Raw genomic sequence first — 14,779 nt, 5'->3', positions numbered from 1 at the left:
CCATCCTTTTCCCCCACAAAACTCAATTTCATCATGCCCAATCGTTAAAATCAAGGCATCCAGTCCCAGTCAAAATCACACAAAAAAGATCAGCAGCTTGGGCTCCTAGACTTACAGGGGGAGTCCCTGTAGTTTTTGAGGCCATTTTAGGCGTTTATGTCGGGTCGGGCTGCAACGTTTATGTGGGGGTTTCCGATTCGTTCGAGAAGGGTCATAAAATTGGGTAAAAGTTCCTAGTCTAGTCACCGGCTGTACTATGTATGTAGTTGGGGAGGAGAAGAAACCGACAGTTCAGTGAGGCAAAGTACAAAAGGAAATGCTTGGATAGTAGACAGCGTACCTTTTGAGGACACGAGGGTTATGAGTAATAAATAGTGATGAGTTGGATTGAGGCTTTTTCTGACTCATTACATACATATCCCAGTCCCAGTCCAGCACAGCTCAGCCCAACTCATTGTGGCTGGCGGCCAAGAAATACTCTCATCCATGACCTGGTCTTTCTCTTGCCCGCCTGACAAAAAACTGAGGCTATTCGCGTTTGAGCAGTGGAAGCGCTGATCACTACCGTCAACTACCGTACCGCTATCAATCAATCTCGGCGCTTCAACCACCAGACCCCGTTTGCGGGGTTTCAGATCGACTATGATATGCCCAACCTCCTCTGAACCCTTAACCAAGGCTTTGGGTTCCGTAGTTTTCCATCAAAAATGCCTGATTGTCTCTTTGTATTGTCATATACATGAAACAGCCATGGCCGCGAATGCTGTTGTCCCTTGAGGCGGCGCAGGATATCCATAGTAAGCTGAGGTGTTGTCGGTATTACTCATTACCTGCCAGCTATCAGTTGAAAATACATACCTTGCCACAAAGACAGCACAAAGGTTCTGGCGGCAATGCATTTCAAGCGTATTCCTTGTCAGTGTGGAACCCAGGTATCGAATTGTCTGTCTGGCTTATCCATGTTTCGAGAACAAGCAAGAACCCGACAAAAGCCTGACAAAAAACGTTTGATTCTAGATTCACCGAGACAATCGACAATCGACAATCAACAATCAACAATTCATCTCGTGGCCTGCATGCCCTAGTGTCCATCAAACTCCATAACGTGATCCGCAAAGATCGTGTACCTACCTACACATTGCTCACTCGATAAGCGCTGCAAATGCAAAGCGTGGCCTCGATCTCATCAAAATTCCTTCTTATGTTACGCGTGTGCATAAATCATTTTGTTACCTAGCCTACTGTAATGTAATGTAATGTAATGTAATGTTCATCACAGTCACAACGCATTTTCCTCATATCATTGTGCACAGAATACATAGACCCAAAAGTCCGCCTTTTTTTTTGAGGCCAACCAGTCCTGAACCTGGTCTTGTCTCGCCCTGTTAAATGGGACAGATGACTAAGATTGGATATTCAAACGAGAGGACAAGACATGCACAGTTGATATATGATAGGTTCGAATGAATTTTTCGCCTCGATGTTGCGATTGCAGGCTGTGAATATGCCACGCATCAGAAACAGCAGATAAACAGAAATGAGGCGATTGTTGAAATGAAACCCATGGACGCTCATCGGATTATGTGCAGTTGGAGAATTTCAAGCAAAAGAGACGAATCAGTTATTGCCACCAGAACTAACAAGCACATCAGACTGAACCAACAGCTACCCCGGAAACAACGCTTCCAGTCGTTGTAGGCCCTTTGTATCCTTTTCTTGCACTCGCAAACCACCAAACACTAACCAAAAATGTCAAACCGCCCCAAATCACGCATGTGTAATTCATACTCTGTGGCGTCGTGGGTAAAGAATAAGGAAAGCAGTAGATGACACTCCAGATAAGAAGATAAGCACAAGCAATGCCGTTGACAATAAAACCCCAAATTCCATGCATTCTAAAAGGCCCATATGTGATGTTCTTGCGTCCACTGAGCAGATTGGGGAGAATACATGATAAGAATGAACAGCTGCAGAGCAGAATGAATGTTCCCACAAATGCATTGAAAGCTGTTGTGCTTCCCACGTAGATAGCACCAAGGACAGAAACTAGGACTGCTGTGGCGATGGTGGACCAGAGAGGCATGTCAAGGGATTCTTGGACGTGACCAAATACTGCTGGGAAAGGAGTTGCACCATCACGAGCAAGAGCCCAGAGTGTTCGCCCGCAAGTGATGTACAGTCCTACAACTGTCAAGGCAATACAAATCATAACCAATGACAACAGGCCCGTAGCACCAGCCGCGGAGCCAGTTGCTTGACGATAAATCTCTGCGATGGGATACGCAGATTCAAAAAGCGCACCGTAGTCGTTGATGGCGTACATGATGGCGATGAGATAGCAAAGTCCAGTAATAAATCCAGTCGCCACTTGAAATAAGATAGCAATGGGGACATTCCGACTGGGGTTGGGAATTTCCTCTGCCAACTGCGTTGTAGCATGGACTGATCCAACACTATACGCGCCGTTAAGCATTCCCGCGACAAAGACAAATCCATCCGGGTATCCGATATCAGCTGTCCAGTCTTTCCATACAAATGCCGAGCTTGCATGCGGCGGATGACCTCCAGTGCCAGGCATAGCCGTGACAGTGATGACCGTGATAACAAAACCAGCCAGGATGATGAAAACGCCGAATTTGTTCAAAGCTGGCATGGCACTATTCCACAGACAAACAGCCGCACATGAAAGCCAGGTGGTAATGATATAAGTAATGAAAACATGCCATGACTCAGCCACGAACCCATCATGGTTCAAAGCATACATCTGCACGAGCGTGTTCGCAAGGATGCTCGACATACTAGCGCATCCGAGACACCAAGCGAGATAATTCCACCACCCCGCGTAAAATCCCAAGACGCGTCCCCATCGTGGACCTGGGGTGACAGACGCCCAGTGATATACGCCAGCGGATGAAGGAATCGCGCTAGCGAGTTCTGCGACACTGGCGGCTACGGCCCAGTAGAAGATTGACACGGCGATGAATTCGTACAGGACACCAGGTGGACCGCCGTTGAAGATGGCGACAAGGATAGAGCCACCAATTGCGGGCCAGACATTACCGACGACGAGACCGACTCCTGCGAGGGAGAGAAGAGTGAAGTTTTGAGGCAGCTCTTGGACGTGACCGGAGGCGTTGATAGGCGTGGTTTGGGTGACGGACTTGGTATCATGAGTATCGTCATCCCTTTTGGACGAATTCATCTTGCGTGTGTCGTCCATTGAATCAATTGGCTTGAAGAAGCAAAGACAATTGAGAAGGACAAGACGGGAGATAGACCATCTTTAAGTCTCATCTACGCGTCCCGAGACTTTGGTATTGACGCTTCTTTAGTTTGCCCCCAGGAATATCGTCGCATGTTCTTTCCAAAAGGGGTTTGGATCCCATCCCCAATCTGCGGAGATAGGCCATGTTTCGTATTTCCCCGAGGGGTTGTATCTTTAGTACCTGATTGTCTGGAACGCTAGACCGGGCAGCTTATCTAGCTGTCGGTTGAAGATTCCCAATTAGTTAATGGTGTTTCGAACTCTGCAGATGAAGAAGGAAGCTATGATAACCAATGTGTTTAATAAAGAGCTTTTTCAAGTTTACGATCATGCAACAATGCTTGAGTGAGACCATCATAGACAATCAACATCATCATACAGCAGTCACGTGTTGCTCGTTATCGTGATAAGATATCAAGAGTAGATCTGGAACCAGAGATTCTAGATCAATTCTAATCGCGGGGTAATTTCTCTTAGTCATGATTTCAATGTTGACAGTCCCGGGTAAGTTCAGAGGTTATCCATCGTGAATTACCCAGATGATTCGCAGTGAGGATAAAGTATAGAATTTTATTTACAAAACGATTCATGATTTTCTAAGCTGGTCGAATCAGTAAGTATATCGAAATACAGTTTATTACATGACAAGAAGAGAAACACCGTTCTGGTTTTAACAGAACTCTATGATCATGTCTCAAACCCAGTCACCCATCCCTGTTTACTGCATGTTGATGGGGTCGTGAATAGGGTCAACACCTTGAGCTGAACCAATGCGAGCCTCAAACCAGAAACGAAGTCTCTCGACCAAAGCTCGATCAGCCATGAATCGCGCAAATTCAGCAGGGTTGGTAGCAGTCTCATTTGCAAGATCAGGGTAGCCCTGGGGAGTAGGGATGTCGCGGCGAACGGACCAGGTACCCACAGCCTTCTGGTACTCGGGGCTGAGGATGAAGTTGTGAAGGAGCTTGGCTCCCTCGGGGTGAGGTGCGTCCTTGAGAATGCAAGCAGTCTGCGCCCAAGACACATACTTGCCGCTCTTGGGTTGCGCGAAGTTCATAGGCTCGGCATTCTGGAAGCCTCCACCAGCAGCAAAGTAGGCAGCTTGAGTGTAGTTGCTACCTCTGACAATAGTTGATGGCGCAGCGGTACCACGGATCCATCGAGGATTCTGCTTGAGGAGACCTTCAAACCAATCAACGCCATACTGTTGCATGCTAGAGAACTTTTAGTTCATATAATACAGATGTGTCGTCAGGATACTTACATCAGATGATAGGCGAAGAGAACCGCATCGTCGTCGTTGGGGTAGGTAAGGACAAGCTTGTTCTTCAACTCGGGTCGGAGAAAATCGGGGTACTCGGCCAGTGGCTTGATTCCTGGAAGTTTCTGGCTGTTCCAGCCAAAGGCCCAAGAGTAGATATAAACACCGTACCAATAAGCTGTGTTATCCTTGTACGCGTCATCGATCTCATCAAAGCCCTTGGGTGCGTAGTTGAGCAATGCGCCTTGTTGAGCCCAGCGGGGGTAGTCGTGCAATGTCTGAAGAATGACGCTGTCAACATAGACAGCCTTTCCACCAACAGCAAGCTGTTGGTCCACCCTAGCGTCGTGATACTTGGATAGATCAACAGTGACATTGAGTTCCATGCCGGGGAAGCGCTCTTCAAAGGCTGCCTTCAGGTTAGCCTGTCGATTGACTGAATCTCCGCCATGCCAGAGCGTGACTACGCCTCCCTCTTTGAGCGCTGCCTGGTGAATTTCATCGAGTGACCGAGTCTCAGTTTCGACTTTGCCATTGAAACCAAGAACCTGATCGTAGCCCAAGACAGAAGTAGCCAAATAGGCCATGGAGAACAAAGAAGACCGCATTTTGGCTGATATAAAAGAGCGTACTAGATGAGATAGAGGTGAGGACTGTCCTGATTTCTTCCAAAGACTACGATTGTAGTTGACGCATTATGATTTATACAATGAAGCCACTCAGCGATACAGTGGGATTACCAGAATGTTACATAATGTTGCATTAACAATCCCGCGCGGTTACACGTACGTTGACACGTCCTTAATAATGATTTAGTTCACGGCAAAGCAGAGAATAAAGTTTGTCTCCGCAACATACATGGGTTTGATTCGCCATAACAGTCGAGCTGCAGAACATTCCCTGAGATGCCGTGTTATACAACACGACATACTGCGAGTCAGGCAAATCCAGGTTATTGCCAAGTGGGATACCGATCTATCTGCCGAATTCCGAATCGATATGAAAGCAAAGGATGCGATTTATAGCATGGGTATGTCATTATTGGGAAATAGCTGACAGATTATCTTATCCGCGGGTAGTAAATTAGAGTTTTTACGAAAAACATCTCGTCCGAACCCGAGGCGAGAGTTCCCGTTCGGCCTCTGAAACGCATAAGTCTAGTTGAATCAGGTACAGTGTTGTTGCCATTGGCTCCAAATGTCGGCTCTAGTGGGCAGACTGAATGGTTATCACCCCATGAAATACACAGGGCTCCCTGGTTAAGGCAAGAATGACAACATATTACACTTTACGACGTCACCATATCCTTGAAGTACTGTAGATTGCGGGTAATTGAACATCCATCAGTAGAGGGGCTTGTAAGGTAACTTGCTCTTTTTTAATCTAGCTGGGAATTTCCTACTCTATACTCTGTATGCTTGGATAAACAATCATAGCCTACCTCTCACGCGCCATTAAGTCAAGATGATATAGGGAAGGGATTGACACCTGAGCCCTGAGGCAACTGGTGGTATTTAATTTCCTGGATACTAACAGTAATTGGCGATTGTCCATTCTGAGAATACTCTACGTGTCTCCAAGAAAACCAACGAATGCATATGGCCATCTTGATAATTCCACCCTTCCTATGGTACAACATATCGGATCCTGGCGAGGGCCGCAGGTGCGACTTTGTTGGCGTTGAGTATCTCGGACCTGGTATCTTATCTTTGACATCTTATCGTTATCTTATCTATGATAAGAGCACGTATCAGTCTCAGCTCTAACAATAGCATCAATCAATATAGATCAAGATCTATATCACAATGTGTTATGCATGAGTTGTGTATCTGCTGATTGAACGTTGGTATGATCTGATAGTTAAGATTCTCAGATCATGCACAGAGTAGAAACGCAGGTAATATGTAGAGCAGAACCACAAAATATGTGTTTTGGTATTGTTGGAACCGCTAGTAAGTATTACCCATAGGAGCAGCAGCCCAATCAGACTCGAATCTATGCCATCCGCCGTACTCAGGCTCACTCCCCATATACAGACTATGAACAACCATATCGTACTGTCCATCTGAGGGTGTCTTGCCACCACAAACATTTCCACCCATAGCAACATTCAAAAGAATGTTCATATCCCTCATCGGTCTCGTCCCCTCTGGAATATCCCCCTTCATGACGGGCCTGCCATCAATGTACCAGATCATTCTGCCCTGCCCGGCGTGTCCACCTGACTGAAGCCACGCCAGGTCATACCGCACAGGCCGATGCTGCATGTCGGGAATCTTGGTGCCAAGGACGCGATGCTTATCCGGCTCGTGATGGTGTCCCCAATGGAGACACGAGTGGTTCTCCATATCGCCGTTCCACGTCTCCGCTATGTCGACTTCTCCATCAGTGGGCCAGGAAAAAGGCTCCTGCGGAAGAAGCCAGAATGCAGGCCAGATACCTGTCGCGCATGGTGAAGTAAGCCAGGCGGTGAGGACACCTTGATCGCGAGAGAGCGTCTGACGACTCACGAGTCGAGCGGAGGTATACCGCTTCTCATGATCAGACTCTGCATTGTTTGCAATGGCACGTAAAACAAGCTTTCCATCTGGAGTACTACAACGGTAATCAGTTATCGGTAGATTTCCAGATCAGGTCAGGTGCTGATAAACTTACTGGAAGGCGTTTTGTTGATCGGCGGTGTAGTACTGTAGCTCCTGATTACCCCAGCCATCCGGGCCGTTACCGATCTTTGCGTCCCACTCAGAAGAAACGGGTGCATCGGGGCGGAATTGGGGCTGCCAGTAGACGTGTCCTTGCTGCTGGTTCTGGTTCTGGCCGCCCATGGGCTGTTGGCCTTGGGGAGGAGGAGGCGGTGGGGGGTAATATTGCTGATTTTGATTCTGGCTCTGGCTCTGGTTCTGAGCTTGTGGCTCACCGACTAGATTTTCGAATTCATTCTTGAGGCGCTTGAGATGGTCTTTCCACGGCATGATGAAGATAATTACGATAGATATCGGTGAAAGAGGTTACAACATAGTTCTGTAAAGGTGTATTTGCATCATGTATATGTAAAACAAGGGAGGGAATTGTTCAAGTCTACGACTTGGCATGACGTCACGAGCTTGCGCGGTTGAGTGGCTGGAGCTTTAGCCAAGTCTCAACATTGGGTATCAAGGTTGACAACTATCTCACATGAAGCTATACAGACAAAGCAATTATAGGCTGCATCGTATTCATCAATTTTTGTTAGTTACATCCAGCACATCAACAAATCAGCATGACAATACAGAGATGTTATGAAGTCATCGTATGTGTTCAAGAATCATCATGCGTCTGCCTAAAACAAAACTTGCACAATGATAAGAGGCAAGAGCTTCAAGATATATTCGGGCCTTATCTATGGTGGTTTATCAAATGGAAAGATGGGTGTATTTTGGGCCAAGATGTTGCCTGATGTGCGATCTGGATCGGATTAGGATCCATTCAAATTTCCCTGTTTCGGCAGACGCCGTTGCCAATCATCAGATGGTTTTCAACAGTACCTGGAAAGTTACCCTGTAGAAGACATGAGTAACATAGACTGCTTGAATCATCTGTGTATCAGTTGGTGAGAATATCGTATAATAATATATTCAAATTGAACGATAAGTCATTACCTAGACAAAACGTGTGGTGAATTGATGTATCAGAGCTCAAACAATGCTGTCCTGCTGTTTCAACACGTTTGGACGCGTCTTTAACCATGGTCTTTGCTATTTAGTGGACAGTTTTAGTGGTTCAGACGCGTTAGCTGGCCTGACTCTTCCTGATAATCGACCGCGTAATACGGCTTCTTATCGGCAATCGAGAAGAAAAATAAAATAGAAAAATAGACGAGTTTCAATCATCAGAACATCTCATGTTATCGCCCACAAAAAACCACAAGATATAAACGATCTGGATCTTCTTATGGCCCGATTCTGAGCTTGATTGAGCCTCCGGAAGTACCCGACCAGGGGTTCCGGGCCATTTTCATGGCACCACCCAGCGGCCTCGAAACACCGCTACACCACGCCATGAACACTGAGATCAACAATGCAAGATACGGGACAAATGATATATAATATATCGATAGTATGTCGTTGTGAATCATTAATATCTACAGTAATACTTACTATATCAATTGATTTGTTCTTCACTTGTCTGAATTGTCTATTGAGAAACAAGAACAAACCCTGGCATAATATCATCCAATATGCAACCAATCCTAAGAGCCATGCCCGTTGAAAAGTGAGCCTCAAATCTCCACTCATCACTAGCCACACACTAACAAGTCACCAGGATTGTCCCTCTTCTCTTGACAGTCGGTAGCGCTACAGTCGTTGTTGGTGGTGTTCGCACACAGCTCAAGCCACAGACACAATCGCGGTCTTTCGATAGAAGACTTGCTTCATACAGCACACCACAAAGTGAAAAGGTATGTGACTTGTGTATATTACTCTTTGAAATATCAGCACTAACAACTTTATAGACTATGACGACCATGATTTACAGCACTTGGCTAGAAGATTAAACAATGACATCGGTCAAGAAATGCAGGCGTTTCAGACCACATCAACATCACGACACTTAATGCACATTCACGAAGAAACACATACACATATTCAGGGTACTTGCTGGCAAGATCATTTTTTTCAACAAGACGAGTACACTAAAACTATTACACTACGGCCTGGATTTAGATAAAGTTGCATAAACTAGCGAATGATAGAATTCTGGGCAAGAATCCCACTTAAACTATTCAACGTTTTAACATGAGTGATAGTGCAAGTTTGGATATTCGTATGAGAATACCGTGAATTTAGACATATCTATGAGATCGACAGGTATGAGTCACTGGTCTCATTTCACAAACCGGGCAGCACTTAAACTGCATGAAGTAATTGCCGAGTCTCAGCCGCAGCGGAATTGACGCGCTCATAGGAAATGACAGCCAAATAGTGCGTTTCAGGTGCAAAGACAAGCACTTAATCTCATGGTTCCTTTATTCCGCTATGGATCATGTCAACTGCCGAACGAAAATGATCTGACAGGTTTGTACTTCAATCTAGTCTAGCACAACAATATTGTTCATTGTATTTCGTGCACACAAGACACAATAATCGCAACGACCACAATGATGAAGAGGAACGCGGTTAGTCTCAGAAAACAAAAGGGATGAGAAATAATTCAACTAAAGTCTTCCGATATCTGTAGGTTCAACGATAAACGTGTGAACCATTTTGGAGGCTTGCAGCTGATCCCCAAAGCTCGTCTTAGCTCCAACGCCCAACCCGCAAACGACTCTACCGTAAATTAGTGGCGCTTCAGCTTTCGCCTATTGCCATATTGACTACCGAATCACATCCTTTTCTAACATCGCAGGGCTGAGATAGCATTCCGCGTGATACTCCAACAAGTTGACTGTGATTGGACATTCTGTGCCTCGCGTCGAAGAAGCAATTTCGTCGTTTGCTTTGGGCATGTCTACGCGCTGATCACGACGCTAGTATCAGGCACTTAAGCCGTAGTCCGATGATTGTGGAAAGTAACTGGCACTTGGGCTGAATGGCTTTGTGCCTCGGAGCAGGATAAGAACCCGTCTTGTCCTCCATGTTTTCAGACAGTTAGCCAGCCAACTGCCACTGATTCTTCACTTTGCCATTCCTTCAATACCGATTTTCTTTAATCATCTTCATAATGGCTGCCCCAGTTCAAAAAAATGCCCAAAACAACGGCCCCATCGACCACAACGACCTCAATGAGTGGAAGGGTCGTTTCAACGATGTCCTTGCTCGTCCCAGCGAACATGTCAACTCCAAGTCTCCCGAGACATCTCAACCTTGGCAAAACAGCTTCTTTGGCTGTTTCAGCCCTATCAGTCTCTGTGCCATCACATGCTGTGTTCCCTGCGTGACCTTTGGCAAGACACATCATCGTCTTCAAAAGAACAGCAACCTCCAAGGTTACGAGCCAGTAAACACTTCTGTATGTCTTCCGACAAAACACTGCGATTATGATGTACTGATAAGTCTCTAGTGTCTTATGTTCTGGGCTTCCACCTGCGTTGGTCTACACTGGATCCCTCTGGCCCTTCAACGCGCCAACCTTCGTGAGAAGCACAACCTTCAAGGCAGTTGTCTTGTTGATCTTGCTACTGCGTGTTGCTGTGGATGCTGTGACTTGATTCAGCAAGATAAGGAAGCTGAGTATCGTGAGGCTCAGAGCGTTGCTACCGGAGAAGGATACAAGGCTAATGAGGGTATGAACATGCCTGCATGAGCCATTGAGCAATGTTGAATGAGTTTGGAGTCAGTTGCTATTTGAGTAGTGTGTTTAATATGAGAGATACCCGATGGATCATGATAATAATTATTGGTCTAATAAGCAGTCATGGTCAGGCGAGAGTGAATCAGAGTTGTAATTAGCAATTTGCCAAAGAAACAAACAGAGTTTTTCATTTCTTTCAGAGTTTGGGAAGCAAAGCCAATACATGTAGAATACCAAATCATAGGCAGGAAATCATTAGAGTTTGGAATACTACCTATATAAAGTTGAACTTGATGCTCGGTGAAAACGTATTGGGATGAATCTTATCTTATCTGATGCCAAAAGACCCACCGAAGCGAACTTTGTGAAAATTCAGCAAATTAGCTTTCCCCCCCTTAATTGTCGCAATGGCACTAGTCTTCTTTGAGTCACCGCATCAGCGTGCAACATCAGAGCAACATCAGTCATATTCTCTTGTTGACACAGAACAAGACATTCGTCACCATCTCACTTGATACTATCAACATCCAAAGAAATAGAAATCGAACTATGGATACAGCTCTGAATCAATTGCAAGACCCAGTGCTACAGTACCTAGTCAATCCCCTGGATGCTAGTCAAATATCAGATGGTATAGACGGTTCAAGTCATGGTATGACTTCCTCACACACCCCTTGAGGCAGGTATTAACTGTGACCAGATAACCGTCCACCAATTCCAGGCCAGAGCTGCGATATCTACACTTTCGTAGATGAAACAATCGTTCCTTCAACACCGCCAAAAGCTCACCCATATCTACTTGTCAACATTGGTTCAGGAGTATCCTTCTTTCAGGTTACAGAAAACAACCAGTGCCAACGTATCTCGGGCTCTTCATTTGGTGGTTCAGCACTATGCGGTCTGCTTCTCTTGCTCACCAGAGCGCGTACCTATGAAGACATGCTTGAGCAAGCAGAAAAGGGCAACAACGCCAACGTCGATAAACTGATCGGAGACATTTACGGAATGGACTACAACAGAATCGGCATGAAGATGACGGCTGTTGCATCGACTTTCTGCAAGGCCTTCAGTCTGGAGCATAGACCTGAGGCTGAGGTGGAGGCTCAGAGCGTTGAAAACACGGCAGATATTAAATCATTTTCTGATGCTGATATTTGTCATTCTTTGGTTTTTGCTGTTTTCAATAATATTGGCCAACTTGCCACGCTACATAGCCGTATCCATGGTAATCCGGATATTTACTTTACTGGACCTTATGTCCAAAACTGTCAACTACTGATCAAGACGCTCTGCATCGCAGTACGTTACTACTCTCAGGGCGAAAAGAAGGCACATGTTGTGGTGAATCAAGGACAAGCTGGAGATTTGAGTGTATAAGGTGGGTAGAACCCGGCAACAGGAAGCTTGAGCATATTTATAGTTATTCTCCAATACCACCGGGATTTTATGTTGAAATTTAACTTGGCAACCGATGTGCGGTAATAGTCTGAGGTAATATATTTAGGCATTGTCGAGGTAAATACACGAACGCCAAAGTCAAATTTATGAGAGCAAAAACTCTCGTACTGTCTTCCCAGGATATAAACAGAGAGCCATATCTACCATGCTCTTCCTTTCTATTATTCTACTTTCCGTCTTGCACATCAACAACTTCGTTTATATGGTCATTCGCGATTGAAAGTTTGAAAAAGTCTGAACAAACACATAAGGAATTCGCAAAATGGACACAAACTCTTTCTTTTATGATCTTGAAGTAGACGATGTCTATCTAGGGATGGACGAGACTTACTCGACGGTGTCCTCTGACACCCTACCCGGACAGCAGCCATGGCAGTGGCCAGGCCAGGTACACAACAACTATTTCCCGCCCGAAAACTACGCTAATCTATCTCAACAGTCGCCTTCGAGCGGTAGCTCTGTACAAGGGCCATACTACGTTCCACAATCGGCTGTTGAGGCTCGGATGGACGTCCAAGTACCTCAACTCGCTGAGATGAGTTACAATCCGTCCCCACTGTTAATGAACGATGGATTTCTCGAAAGCCCCTTTTTACAGGGCAATGAACTCAGTAGTGGCGATTCTGCTGAGCAACAGAATAACGAGCTTTTCTTGCAAGGAAGCGGTCAATTGATCGACCCGAATCCTTCGCAATACACCAGTTGGGCTGATTCCTTCAACCCCTGCGTCAAAAGCCACGAAGATTACGGGCTGAGGAGAGAAATGTGCCGAAAACTGGGTGATTATCAAACACGGAAACCTCTCCCAGTATTCTGCCTGCTCTGCCAAGAACCTCTTCCTGAATTCGGTATTCGATGCGAATACTGCACCGAGTTCCATAACAGCCAGCCCCCGGATACATTGGAATCGCGCTCATGTATCATATGTAAGGCTGATGCATGTTCTTGGGAAAGCATTTTCTGCGAGTACCATTCAAAGAAGAGGGCTATATTTAGCCCTGGTGAGAAGAGAGCCCTCATACAGGCAGGTATCTGCAACCTATGTTGGCGACAGGATACATCGCCGGGATACCGGACCTGCAATGAGTGTAGAGAGTTGCGGAGGGAAAGATATCATCGTCGCAAAAGGATGAAAGAAGAAGGGATTTTGGAACCGGTGGAAGACGGCCGAGAATGATTCAATGCGCAGGACAACTCCCGAAAGATGGCCAACATACAGTCGTGTGCGTCAAAGTCATAATTATCACTTCATCAAAGGGAGTTTGTGACACTGAGTCACGTATCGCATGTGTATCAGCTATATCAGCTTTCACAAATATAGTCGGATCCTGCCAACATTGAATCAGATAGAGATATCCTTTCAAGTATAAATAAAAATGTTCTATACGTTAATTTCTTCTCCTTCCTACTATTGACTAAACAAGATCTATAATTCCGATGTATCAAAAGACAAATCCTCGTTAATTGAACCATGAATCCTTCACGTCCATACGATAGGTACGGATACTACTCGAATACTACTGACCCACCGCCTCCTATCGAGAACTTTGATGACTCTATCTCTGTGACACAAAGCTCTGGATACGGCGAAAGACGAGACTTTTCGCCCTCTTCTGTAGATCGTTATAGTAGCAACTCACGACAAGACAATCCATTTACACCACATACTCGCGATGGAGCTGACACCTATTTGCGTTCCAGGCAGGAATATGGTGAAAGGGGATATCTTCCGAATCGTCCCGCAGAAATCTACAAAAGCAACACCCAATCTGACAATCCCTTTCTTTCACAGCGGTCTACCGTCGGAGGCGGTGCTAACACCCACTACTCCCAGGGATATGTGGGAGGAAGAGACTTTCCAAACCGTCCCGTAGAAGGCTACAACAGTAATTTGCGATCTGACAATCCGTTTCTTGCACGGCAGCCGAGTACCGGAGGTAGTGCTCAGTTCCAAACATCACAAGGATACGGTGAATATAGTGAACCATCCTACTCACCTGTCCAAGATTATAGGCAGAGATCTGGCTATGACCAGATGGAGAGTTCCCAAAGCCGTCCCCGATACCGTACGATTTATCCTCGGTCAGACATAAAGCCAGACATAAACGAAGTACATAAGTGAGTCCAGTGGTGGAGAAGATAATGCTAACTATAAATAGGCTTATACATTACAACGACCTGATAGCACTTTTCCATTTGGAAATCCTAGTTTTCCGCTTCGCAACGTCCCGACTCTTGGCTATGAGTTTGGAAATCGTACTAACGGGAGTTCTGACAACCCATTTGCGCCTCCAGCCTTAACAACCCAGTCTCTTTACGCGCAAGCTCCTTACTACCAGAGCACTTCAGCAGGACCTTCTTATAATCAGGGCCTTGCCTCTCAACGTCTAACCCCCGAAAACAATAGCTACAATCAGTATGGAGCTTCGTTAGACAGGACACAACAAGATCAACAGAATCAGAATCAGCATCCTTCACGAGGACCATACTCAGTTCCACTATTTTGTGTGAATTGCAAAGCTCTG

General features: G+C 45.7%; 7 protein-coding genes across 7 annotated transcripts; 4 read left to right on the top strand and 3 right to left on the bottom strand.

Annotated features, from left to right (window-relative positions):
- Positions 1–1,648: 1,648 nt before the first annotated feature.
- On the bottom strand, positions 1,649–3,220 carry FPOAC1_002392 (uncharacterized protein; the record flags this gene model as incomplete). The annotated part of the gene is made up of 1 exon (XM_044846972.1): positions 1,649–3,220. The coding sequence occupies one exon, from the start codon at positions 3,218–3,220 to the stop codon at positions 1,649–1,651; it is 1,572 nt and encodes a 523-aa protein (XP_044712888.1).
- A 763-nt stretch (positions 3,221–3,983) lies between these two features.
- Positions 3,984–5,134, bottom strand: FPOAC1_002391 (uncharacterized protein; the record flags this gene model as incomplete). The annotated part of the gene is made up of 2 exons (XM_044846971.1): positions 3,984–4,479; positions 4,530–5,134. The coding sequence occupies 2 exons, from the start codon at positions 5,132–5,134 to the stop codon at positions 3,984–3,986; spliced, it is 1,101 nt and encodes a 366-aa protein (XP_044712887.1).
- A 1,341-nt stretch (positions 5,135–6,475) lies between these two features.
- On the bottom strand, positions 6,476–7,498 carry FPOAC1_002390 (uncharacterized protein; the record flags this gene model as incomplete). The annotated part of the gene is made up of 2 exons (XM_044846970.1): positions 6,476–7,121; positions 7,182–7,498. 2 exons carry the CDS (start codon positions 7,496–7,498, stop codon positions 6,476–6,478), a joined length of 963 nt encoding a protein of 320 aa, XP_044712886.1.
- A 1,244-nt stretch (positions 7,499–8,742) lies between these two features.
- FPOAC1_002389 (uncharacterized protein) lies at positions 8,743–9,060 on the top strand (the record flags this gene model as incomplete). The annotated part of the gene is made up of 3 exons (XM_044846969.1): positions 8,743–8,777; positions 8,829–8,964; positions 9,019–9,060. The coding sequence occupies 3 exons, from the start codon at positions 8,743–8,745 to the stop codon at positions 9,058–9,060; spliced, it is 213 nt and encodes a 70-aa protein (XP_044712885.1).
- A 1,166-nt stretch (positions 9,061–10,226) lies between these two features.
- FPOAC1_002388 (uncharacterized protein) lies at positions 10,227–12,173 on the top strand (the record flags this gene model as incomplete). The annotated part of the gene is made up of 3 exons (XM_044846968.1): positions 10,227–10,514; positions 10,566–10,788; positions 11,518–12,173. 3 exons carry the CDS (start codon positions 10,227–10,229, stop codon positions 12,171–12,173), a joined length of 1,167 nt encoding a protein of 388 aa, XP_044712884.1.
- A 343-nt stretch (positions 12,174–12,516) lies between these two features.
- Positions 12,517–13,431, top strand: FPOAC1_002387 (uncharacterized protein; the record flags this gene model as incomplete). The annotated part of the gene is made up of 2 exons (XM_044846967.1): positions 12,517–12,642; positions 12,694–13,431. The coding sequence occupies 2 exons, from the start codon at positions 12,517–12,519 to the stop codon at positions 13,429–13,431; spliced, it is 864 nt and encodes a 287-aa protein (XP_044712883.1).
- A 294-nt stretch (positions 13,432–13,725) lies between these two features.
- Positions 13,726–14,765, top strand: FPOAC1_002386 (uncharacterized protein; the record flags this gene model as incomplete). Its single annotated transcript, XM_044846966.1, has 3 exons — positions 13,726–14,364; positions 14,414–14,670; positions 14,717–14,765. The coding sequence occupies 3 exons, from the start codon at positions 13,726–13,728 to the stop codon at positions 14,763–14,765; spliced, it is 945 nt and encodes a 314-aa protein (XP_044712882.1).
- Between the last annotated feature and the right edge of the window lie 14 nt (positions 14,766–14,779).

Source organism: Fusarium poae, chromosome 1 (assembly GCF_019609905.1).
Source record: "Fusarium poae strain DAOMC 252244 chromosome 1, whole genome shotgun sequence".
In the NCBI taxonomy this organism is placed as follows: domain Eukaryota; kingdom Fungi; phylum Ascomycota; class Sordariomycetes; order Hypocreales; family Nectriaceae; genus Fusarium; species Fusarium poae.
The sequence above is the reverse complement of the archived record's forward strand: the minus strand, read 5'-3'. Positions and strand labels throughout refer to the sequence as shown.